Source organism: Bombina bombina, chromosome 6 (genome assembly GCF_027579735.1).
Source record: "Bombina bombina isolate aBomBom1 chromosome 6, aBomBom1.pri, whole genome shotgun sequence".
Classification (NCBI taxonomy): Eukaryota; Metazoa; Chordata; class Amphibia; order Anura; family Bombinatoridae; genus Bombina; species Bombina bombina.
Window position 1 is genome coordinate 500916875 of NC_069504.1, and position 11815 is coordinate 500928689.

The window sequence follows — 11815 nt, forward strand, 5'->3', positions numbered from 1 at the left end:
TAAATGCTAAGGAATCTGATTCTGCCCGCTAAGAAACCTTTCCAGTGTCAGAAATTTCTCCCTCGGACAGCACATCCCTCACCGACACTTCAGAGTGTTGTAAGGGTACAACAGATAAATCCTCCAAAGCTTCTGATTGCTCATACTCTGTTCTTAAAACCGAGCTTTTTAAGAAAAACTGGCAGTTTGGATAAAAATGCCGCAAGGGAATTATCCATGACTGCTGCTAATTGCTGTAATGTAATAGGGGCCAATGCGCTAGAGGTACTAGGCATCGCTTGCGCGGGCATAACTGGTGTCGACACATGGGGAGAGGAAGGTGGGCTATCCTCATTACCTTCTGTTAAAGAATCATCTTGGGATACATTTATAAGTGAAACATCATGATCTTTAAAATGCTTAGACACATTAGCACACTTAAAACACAAATGTAAAGGGGGTTCCACCATGGCTACTAAACACATAGAGCAACGTCTATCTGTAGGCTCAGACATGTTAAACAGACTTAGACAGCACTCAAATACTGAAATATACAATTTGAGAAAAAACGGTACTGTGCCTTTAAATAATTACTAAATCTTAAAAAATGATCCAATCTTTCTGAACTTTTTACCACACTATCTTAATGCTTTGGAATGATTGCACAGTAAATTTCAAGTCAATTAACCCCTTAATGCCCGAACTGGAGCAACCTAAACTGACAACCGGTTAGCAAACTACAGCACCGTGCCACAGCAATCTGCTGTGGCCCTACCGTGCCCCTGGGGATTAATTTGATGAAAATAAGCCTCTATGAAGTCCTCTTAGTAGTCTTTGGACCCTCCACGTGAAGCTGCATGAAGCTGTCTGCAATATGAACTGCGCAACTGAGGCGCGAAATTTAGGCCCCCTCCCTCTCCACTCCAGAGTTGTGGGGCCTTCAAAACCCTAAATAGGTGTCTAAAATTCTGCCATGTGGAATAAAACCTCATAAAACACTCCAAAAGTAATAAATACTTGTATAATGATTATATATTCACAAAAAAATAATCGATTGCCCTTTAACAGTGTCCACCAGTCTTTGAGCCCTGTTAATTAAGCCTTCCTTCCATACTGAGTCTCAGAATATGGCTTACCTTCCTCACATGGGGATTCTTGTCAGTCTTCTAGCATTACTAAGTCTTGACTAGAAAAAGATGACTGAACATACCTTGTAGCAGTTAAGCCTGCAAACTGTTCCCCCCAACTGAAGTTTTCTGGTACTCCCCAGTCCTGTGTGGGAACAGCAGTGGATTTTAGTTACAACATGCTAAAATCATTTTCCTCTCAGCAGAATTCTTCTTCACTTTCTGCTAGAGAGTAAATAGTACAAACCGGCACTATTTAAAAATAACAAACTTTTGATTAAAGATATAAAAACTACAAATCTAACACCACATTCACTTTACCCTCCCGTGGAGATGCTACTTGTTAGAGCGGCAAAGAGAATGACTGGGGGGGCGGAGCCAGAGGGGGAGCTATATGGACAGCTCTGCTGTGTGTTCTCTTTGCCACTTCCTGTAGGGAATGAGAATATTCCACAAGGATGAATCCGTGGACTGGATACACCTTGCAAGAGAAACATGCATTTTTAAAAAAATAATAATAATTACCTGTAAGTATTCCTAGGCACATTTAAATAAATGCATCACTTGAATCTTCCTTTAAATATTTTCTGAGAAAGTAAATCAAGAACTCAAACCTCCCTTAAAGGGACATTAAAGTAAAAATTAAACTTTCATTATTTCAGATAGAGCATGCAATTTTAAACAACTTTCCAATATACTTCCATTAAAAAAATGTGCATGTATTTTTATATTTAAACTTTTTGAGTCACCAGCTCCTACTCAGCATGTGCAAGAATTCACAGAATAAGTGTATATACATTTGTGATTGGCTGATGGCTGTCACATGGTACGTGTATGCATTTGTGATTGGCTGATGGCTATCACGTGGTACAGGGGGAGTGGAAATAGACATAACTTTTAAAATTGTCAAAACAAAAATATACTACTCATTTGAAGTTCAGACTAAGTGCTATTGCATTGTCGTGTTAACATGCATTTGTTGACTATGCAAATCTACTGTGTTTACTGGTCCTTTAAGTTGGCAATGGAGTTTCATAATGTCTAAATGCACTCATTAAGACACAACATTTTAAAAGATAGCACATATTAAACGTTGCACAATTTTAAATTAGATTATTTTTTTTTTTAAATAACCCTAGGGATTTAATGCATTTAGCCTATTGTGTTCAGACATGGTTTACTTATGTGACACTTACCTGCCTGTACCACAGCACAGGATCCAAGCCAGGCTGTCTGTTACACTCTGCTCCAGTCTTTATCTCAGTTGTTTCCTTTCCTGAATGTCCACTGCTTTCTCCCATTTTTACTTTCAATCCTTCTGTCTGAGGTCCAGGCATTTTGGTGGTGTCCTCTGGCTTGGGGATAATTACTGACTTGTTAGGATCTAACCCGGCTCCTATGTCCTTGGGTTTACTGGAGACTGATTTCCCTAAGTCTGTTAGGCTTGGAGCCTTGGATAGTGTTGGGGGCACAGTGGGTTTGTGCTTCCATTCCTCTTTCATAGATGATTCCCTGTCCCTCATTGTTATCTCTGCCTTTTTCTCCAGATTCCGTTGCTGCTCCATGTTTTGCCTTTGTTTCTGATGCTCTTCATATTGCTGCCGGTATGCTGGATTGGTACTGAGGAGGTGAGCATGATAACCTTGCTCACTATATCCATAGGGTGGCACATAGGCATATTGGTTATAGTAAAGGGGCTGCATGTACATATTAGGCCGCTGCTGAATCACTGATGGTTGTTGACTTGTGCTGATTTGTTCTGGTTTCTTTTCCTCTGGTGGCTCAACTTTCATCTTCACCTCTGTTATCTCTAAATCCTCTTCTTTTTTAACTTTCATGGGCTGGCTTTCAGGTGTAGGTGCAGATTGGACAGCAGGATTCATGGCACCAGGACTTGAATGGGCATAGTTGGGGGAGTAATAAGTCTCAAAGCTCTGATAGTATGGTGATTCCTTGCTCTGGGTTTGTGGTGGGAATAGAGTTTTTTTGGCACTCTCTTTTACTAGCTGTTCGGGGTCTTTTGCCTTAGCGCCTTCCAACTTTCCCTCTCCATCTTCTCCTGCATCAGATATATCTGAATATGCTGGACTATTAGTTTTAACAGAGGCCCCTTCAGCACCATTTTGAGTAACAACATGCAAAGGGGTCATTGGCTGTCCTGGGCTGGGGTTTTCTATCCTACTGGAGGAAGAGCCTCCTCCTCCCCCAATAGAAGGACTGGGTGCATTGTCAGTGAAGTTGTATATCTTGTCAGCTTCAGCTTTAATGCTTGCAAGGCGACTCTGGTGAGAGTCAGAGGAGCCATTAATAAGCCCTTCACCTTTGCCTGTAGGATCACCACTAGTGTCACCATAGGGACTCTTACCGTCCTCTGTTCGATTAGCTTTTACTGTACTTCCGAGATTCTCTTCCTCTCTTAACTCTTTCTTCTTTTTATCTTTCTTTTTCTTATCCCTTGATGGGGTTAGTGATGGATTGATACCAGATGGCTCTCCCATTACAGTGGGCTTTGGCTGTATAGGCTTAAGCTGGGGACTGCTAGGCATAGCTTGCACTACTGTGGTAGTTAGTCCAGTGGAGGAGCCAGGGCTAGAGGCAGTAAAGGTGGTAGCCTGTATGGTATAGATTTGCTGAGGAACTATGGCTGGAGCAATTGGCCTGGCAGATTTTACACTCTTGGATGATGAGGATTTATCTGTTTTGATATTCCCACTCCCCTTTTTAGCCGCATCCTTATCTGACGACCGCTTCTCCTGAGACTCATAACCATCATTGCTGGTGTCATCAGCTACTAGTGGACCATCATCTGAACCATCATTTGAGAGAGCACCTGGATCTGTGTCCCCCTCTGTACCTAGCCTTTTCTTGCACGCAACCTTGCCACCAAATTTGACTGAGGGAGGGGGGCTGTGAGGTTCAGCCAAGCGTGCCTTTGGAGTTGTAGAGCGAGCAGGTGAAAGAGAGTCCTTTTGAGATGCGAAAGAGCCATTGCAGCCCCCAATATCAAGATGAAGTTGAGGTTCATCTCCACACTCACTGTCCCCATCTGCCTCTGGTTTGCTGTCATCATCTGTATGTGCATGAGCTTGGTGATATTTGAGGCCATTGATGTGCTTGTATTTCTTGTTACAATTGGGATGCGGGCAGTCTATAAGAATGGGAGAGGCACAGTTGCGGTCTAATATAGGGGGCTCCACCTTAATAGTGCTTAGTGGGACAGTCAATGGTAGGGATACAGATACAGGTGTAGATGAGGAGCCCATTGAGTTGGTGCGAGCACGCTTGCTTCCTTTAGAATCTTCTGAGCTAGAGGTAAGCTCCATGTCAGACGGGGGCTTGTTTTTCCGCTTGTTGGCAGAGGAAGGACTGGCTTTTATATCTTCCGTACTGCTGCAAGCTGGGGGACGGTGCTCACCTGAATTCTGGCTCCCCCGTCTTCCCTTACTGTTTGCTCCAGCACGAGTCTTGCTGCTGTTACTACTACTGCTGCTAGTGCCTTTGCTATCAGGGGCTGGTGTGGCATCTGCAATGGGGGTGTTGCTGCTGGGACGTATGCGTTTACCCCTGCCCCGTCCGTTCCGCATCTCCAAATCACTGGTGGGAGAATCGCAGAATCTGGAGGGGGAAGGGGACAAAAAGTAACATGAGAACAACTGTGAGGACACAGCAAATTCAAAGAGTGAGACAGAGCTACAGTATCTCACAAAAGTGAGTACACCCCTCACATTTTTGTAAACATTTTATTATACCTTTTCTTGTGACAACACTGAAGAAATGACACATTGCTACAATGTAAAGTAGTGAGTGTACAGTTTGTATAACAGTGAAAATTTGCTGTCCCATCAAAATAACTCAACACACAGCCATTGTCTAAACCGTTGGTAACAAAAGTGAGTACACCCCTAAGTGTAAATGTCCAAATCCTAAAGTGTCGATATTTTGTGTGGCCACCATTATTTTCCAGCACTGCCTTAACCCCCTTGGGCATGGAGTGCACCACAGCTTCACAGGTTGCCACTAAAGTCCTCTTCCACTCCTCCATGATGACATCACAGAGCTTGTAGATGTTAGAGACCTTGCGCTCCCCCACCTTCCGTTTGAGGATGCCCCACAGATGCTCAATAGGGTTTAGGTCTGGAGACATGCTTGGCCAGTCCATCACCTTTACCCTCCGCTTTTTTAGCAAGGCAGTGATCGTCTTGGAGGTGTGTTTGGGGTCGATATGTTGGAATACTGCCCTGAGGCCCAGTCTCCGAAGGGAGAGGATCATGCTCTGCTTCAGTATGTCACAGTACATGTTAGCATTCATGGTTCCCTCAATGAACTGTAGCTCCCCAGTGCCGGCAGCAATCATGCAGGCCCAGACCATGACACTCCCACCACCATGCTTGACTGTAGGCAAGACACACTTGTCTTTGTACTCCTCAACTGGTTGCTGCCACACACACTTGACACTATCTGAACCAAATAAGTTTGTCTTGGCCTCATCGGACCACAGGACATGGTTCCAGTAATCCATGTCCTTAGTCTGCTTGTCTTCAGCAAACTGTTGGCGGGCTTTCTTGTGCATCATCTTTAGAAGAGGCTTCCTTCTGGGACGACAGCCATGCAGACCAATTGGATGCAGTGTGCGGCGTATGGTCTGAGCACTGGCAGGCTGACCATCCACCCCTTCAACCTCTGCAGCAATGCTGGCAGCACTCATACTTCAATTTCCCAAAGACAACCTCTGGATATGACACTGAGCACATGCACTCAACTTCTTTAGTAGACCATGGCGAGGCCTGTTCTGAGTGGAACATGTCCTGTGAAAGCGCTGTATGGTCTTGCCCACTGTGCTGCAGCTCAGTTTCAGGGTCTTGGCAATAGCCTAGGCCATCTTTATGTAGAGCAATAATTCTTTTTTTTTCCAGATGCTCAGTGTTCTTTGCCATGAGGTGCCATGTTGAACTTCCAAAGACAAGTATAAGAGAGTGTGAGAGCGATAACACCAAATTTAATACTCCTGCTCCACATTCACACCTGAGAACTTGTAACACTAACGAGTCACATGACACCAAAGAGGGAAAATGGCTAATTGGGCCCAATTTGGACATTTACAATTAGGGGTGTACTCACTTTTGTTGCCAATGGTTTAGACATTAATGGTCGTGTGTTGAGTTATTTTGAGGGGACAGCAAAATTACACTGTTATACAGGCTGTACACTCACTACTTTACATTGTAGCAAAGTGTAATTTCTTCAGTGTTGTCACATGAAAATATATAATAAAATATTTATAAAAATGTGAGGGGTGTACTCACTTTTGTGAGATGCTGTACATCCAATTTATAAATAAAGTATTTACAAAGTGAATAGTAGTTAATAGCAGTCATTGGGATGACCCATCAGTAAAACACAAATTCTCAGACCTACAGCAATTCTGTGGGTAAAGAGAATATTGCATTCTCAATCTCTATTTTCATGGAATGCATGTTGGCTCACCTGGGGGGTGCCCAGTCATGGCGTGTGCAGTCCAGCAGAGTTCCAACATATGTCTTGTTTCTCCATGTTACATTCACAACTAACATTCCTGAAAGAAAAAAAAAAAAGATTCATATGACACCTGAGAAAATAAAGTTGAAAATAAACTTTCATAATTTCGATAGAGCATGCAGTTTAAAGAGACGTTCCAATTTACTTCCATTATCAAATTGTGCTGGGTCTTTTTATATGCACTCTGAGGCACCAGCATCTGCAAGAATACAATTCATACATACTATGACTATCACATGATGCAGGAAACATAAAATTTAAGTAAAGTTTAAATATATATATATTTTTCAGGAAAAAAAATCTACAGCTCATTAAAAATTCAGAGTAAGTGCTGTTGCATTCTTTTTTATTATGCACCATGTGATTTACTGTATTTAAAGGGATACTGTACCCACATTTTTTCTTTTGTGATTCAGATAGAGCATGCAACAACTTTCTAATTTACTCCTATTATCAATTTTTCTTCGTTCTCTTGCTTTCTTTATTTGAAAAAGAAGGCATCTAAGCTATTTTTTTGGTTCAGCACCATGGAAAGCAATTTACCCACCAATCAGCAAGAAAAACACAGTGTGATCACCAAATATGGGCCGACATCTAAACTTACATTCTTGCATTTCAAATAAAGATACCAAGAGAATGAAAAGAATTTAATAATAGGAGTAAATTAGATAGTTGCTTAAAATTGCATGCTCTATCTGAATCACAATAGAAATAATTTGGGTTCAGTGTCCCTTTAATGGTCCTTTAAGAGACCAGAACTTAGTTTAAAAAAAAGAAAGTTGCATATTCACAATGTAAGATTCAGCAGATAACCCAGTTGCATTCTTCAAACCCCGTTTCTTCCAGCAGAATTGGACAATTGACAAATACACAATATAAAGACAGTGCATTAGCACAATACATTTGAAATGAGCTGCAGAATATTTCCTGGCAAATTTCAAAGTTGATCCAATTGTCCCTCCCTTTGTATCATGTGACACACATCACCAATCACAAAATGCATCAATGTACATACTGTGCACTTTTGCACATGCTCAGTAGGAGGTGGAACCTCAGAAAGTGAGAGTATAAAAAGAATGTGCACATTTTAATAATGGAAGCACATTGGAAAGATGCTTTATCTACATCACAAAACTTTAAAGGGACACTGAACGCAAATTTTCTTTCGTGATTCAGATAGAACATGCAATTTTAAGGAACTTTCTAATTTACTCCTATTATCAAATTTTCTTCATTCTCTTGGTATCTTTATTTGAAATGCAAGAATGTAAGTTTAGATGCCGGCCCATTTTTGGTGAAGAACCTGGGTTGTTCTTGCTGATTGGTGGATAAATTCATCCACCAATAAAAAAGTGCTGTCCAGGGTACTGAAAAAAAAAGCTTAGATGCCTTCTTTTTCAAATAAAGATAGCAAGAGAATGAAGATAATGAGTAAATTACAAAGTTGCTTAAAATGGCATGCTCTATCTGAATCATAAAAGAAAAAAAATGGGTTCAGTGTCCCTTTAACGTGATACTAAATTCAAAATGAAAGGGATATAAGTGCAAAAAGAAAACACTTATGTTAGAGCATTTTATTATTGCTTGTATATATCTGTGTGTTTAACCTCTACAAAGGGATTAGATACATAGTTAAAGTACACTCCAGAATTGCAATGCACTACAAGGAGCTAGCTGAACACATCAGAAATAGCTGCCTGTGCTCATTCAACCCCCAGCCATAATTAGCATTTCAATACCTAACAAATAACATTAGCAGGTCTGCTTTACTTGCAGGCTCACACCATTGTTATGGACATGTCCTGAGAACAGGTGATGGTTTTACTGAGGGAAGAAAAATATATTATGCTTACCTGATAATTTCCTTTCCATCTGTATGAGGAGAGTCCATGGCTTCATTCCTTACTTATGGGAAATACAGAACATGGCCACCAGGAGGAGGCAAAGACAACCCAGCCAAAGGCTTAAATACCTTCCCCACTCCCCTCATCCCCCAGTCATTCTGCCGAGGGAACAAGGAACAGTAGGAGAAATATCAGGGTATAAATGGTGCCAGAAAAAAAAAAAAATTTGGTCCGCACAACGGAGAAAACGGGTGTGGGCCGTGGACCAGGGGCGTAACTTCCATAGGTGCAGCGGTCGCGATTGCGACCGGGCCCGGCGGGAGATTCCCCTTAAGGGGGCCTGATGGGGCCTTCTTCAAAAAAAATTAAAAAACAGAATTTATGCTTACCTGATAAATTACTTTCTCTTACGGTGTATCCAGTCCACGGATTCATCCTTACTTGTGGGATATTCTCATTCCCTACAGGAAGTGGCAAAGAGAGCACACAGCAGAGCTGTCCATATAGCTCCCCTCAGGCTCCGCCCCCCCAGTCATTCGACCGACGTTTAGGAGAAAAAGGAGAAACCATAGGGTGCAGTGGTGACTGTAGTCTTACAAAATTAAATTTGAACCTGACTTAATTGCCAGGGCGGGCCGTGGACTGGATACACCGTAAGAGAAAGTAATTTATCAGGTAAGCATAAATTCTGTTTTCTCTTACATGGTGCATCCAGTCCACGGATTCATCCTTACTTGTGGGCTACCAATACCAAAGCTTTAGGACATGGATGAAGGGAGGGAACAAGTCAGGTAACCTAAACGGAAGGCACCACTGCTTGCAAAACCTTTCTCCCAAAAATAGCCTCCAAAGAAGCAAAAGTATCGAATTTGTAAAATTTGGCAAATGTATGCAGTGAAGACCAAGTCGGTGCCTTACAAATCTGTTCAACAGAAGCCTCATTCTTGAAAGCCCATGTGGAAGCCACAGCTCTAGTGGAATGAGCTGTAATTCGTTCAGGAGGCTGCTGCCCAGCAGTCTCATAAGCCAATCGGATGATGCTTTTCAGCCAGAAGGAAAGAGAGGTAGCAGTCGCTTTCTGACCTCTCCTCTTACCAGAATAGACAACAAACAAAGATGATGTTTGTCTGAAATCTTTAGTTGCCTTTAAACAGAATTTTAAAGCACGAACCACATCAAGATTGTGTAACAGTCGTTCCTTCCTAGAAACTGGATTAGGACACAGAGAAGAAACAATAATTTCCTGGTTAATATTCTTATTAGAAACAACTTTTGGAAGGAAACCAGGTTTGGTACGCAAAACAACCTTATCTGCATGGAATACCAGATAGGGTGAATTACACTGCAAAGCAGACAATTCAGAAACTCTTCGAGCAGAAGAAATAGCTACCAAAAACAAAACTTTCCAAGATAATAACTTAATATCTATGGAATGTAAAGGTTCAAACGGAACCCATTGAAGAACTGAAAGAACTAAATTTAGACTCCATGGAGGAGCCACAGGTTTGTAAACAGGCTTGATTCTAACTAAGGCCTGAGCAAACGCTTGAACGTCTGGTACAGCTGCCAGACGCTTGTGTAACAGGATAGACAGAGCAGATATCTGTCCCTTTAAGGAACTAGCTGACAAACCTTTCTCCAATCCTTCTTGGAGAAAAGACAATATCCTTGGAATCCTAACCTCACTCCACGAGTAACCCTTGGATTCACACCAACAAAGATATTTCCGCCATATCCTATGGTAAATTTTCCTGGTGACAGGCTTTCTGGTCTGGATCAGAGTATCTATAACTGATTCAGAGAACCCACGCTTAGCTAGAATTAAGCGTTCAATCTCCAAGCAGTCAGTTGCAGAGAAACTAGATTTGGATGCTTGAATGGACCTTGAATTAGAAGATCCTGCCTCGATGGCAGTTTCCATGGTGGAGCCGATGACATGTCCACTAGGTCTGCATACCAAGTCCTGCGTGGCCACGCAGGCACTATCAGAATTACCGAAGCCTTCTCCTGTTTGATTCTGGCTACTAGCCCAGGGAGAAGAGGAAACGGTGGAAAGACATAAGCTAGACTGAATGACCAAGGCGCTACTAAAGCATCTATCAATGCCGCCTTGGGATCCCTGGATCTGGATCCGTAAAGGGGAAGTTTGGTGTTCTGACGGGACGCCATCAGATCCAATTCTGGAATGCCCCATAGCTGGGTCAGCTGAGCAAAAAAACCTCCGGGTGGAGTTCCCACTCCCCCGGATGGAAAGTCTGACGACTCAGAAAATCTGCCTCCCAGTTGTCTACTCCTGGGATGTGAATTGCAGATAGATGGCAGGAGTGATCCTCCGCCCATTTGATGATCTTGGATACTTCCTTCATCGCTAGGGAACTCTTTGTTCCTCCCTGATGATTGATTTACGCTACAGTCGTGATGTTGTCCGACTGAAATCTGATGAATTTGGCCTCCGCTAGTTGAGGCCACGCTTGGAGCGTATTGAATATCGCTCTCAGTTCCAAAATGTTTATCAGGAGAAGAGATTCTTCCCGAGACCATAGACCCTGAGCTTTCAGGGAGTCCCAGACCGCACCCCAGCCTAACAGACTGGCATCGGTCGTGACAATGATCCACTCCGGTCTGCGGAAAACTCATTCCCTGAGACAGGTGATCCTGAGACAACCACCAGAGAAGAGAGTCTCTGGTTTTCTAGTCCATTTGTATTTGAGGAGACAAATCTGCATAATCCCCATTCCACTGTTTGAGCATGCACAGTTGCAGTGGTCTTAGATGAATTTGGGCAAAAGGGACTACGTCCATTGCCGCAACCATTAAACCAATTACCTCCATGCACTGAGCCACAGAAGGCCGAGGAATGGAATGAAGAACTCGGCAAGTATTCAAAAGTTTTGACTTCCTGACCTCTGTCAGAAAGATTTTCATTTCTACCCAGGAAGGGAACCCTTGTGAGCGGGGACAGAGAACTTTTTTCTATGTTCACCTTCCACCCGTGAGACCTTAGAAAGGCCAGAACAATGTCCGTATGAGCCTTGGCTCTGTGAAAAGATGACACCTGTATTAAGATGTCATCTAGGTAAGGTGCTACTGCAATGCCCCGCGGTCTTAGTACCGCTAGAAGGGACCCTAGCACCTTTGCGAAAATTCTTGGAGCGGTGGCCAACCCGAAAGGAAGGGCCACGAACTGGTAATGCGTGTTCAGAAAGGCGAACCTTAGGAACTGATGATGATCTTTGTGGATAGGAATATGTAGGTACGCATCCTTTAGATCCACGGTAGTCATATATTGACCTTCCTGGATCATCGGCAAGATCGTCCGAATGGTTTCCA

General features: G+C 42.7%; 1 protein-coding gene across 1 annotated transcript in view; it reads right to left on the reverse strand.

The window, feature by feature from the left end:
• Nucleotides 1–6676, reverse strand: part of LOC128663173 (zinc finger protein 609) — a 474651-nt gene extending 467975 nt beyond the window's left edge. The window contains exons 1-2 of the mRNA XM_053717370.1: nt 6591–6676; nt 2303–4721 (exon numbers count right to left, since the gene is read on the reverse strand). Of these exons, the coding sequence (XP_053573345.1) occupies nt 2303–4721; nt 6591–6676 (2505 nt within the window). The remainder of the gene's footprint in view (nt 1–2302; nt 4722–6590) is intronic.
• Between the last annotated feature and the right edge of the window lie 5139 nt (nt 6677–11815).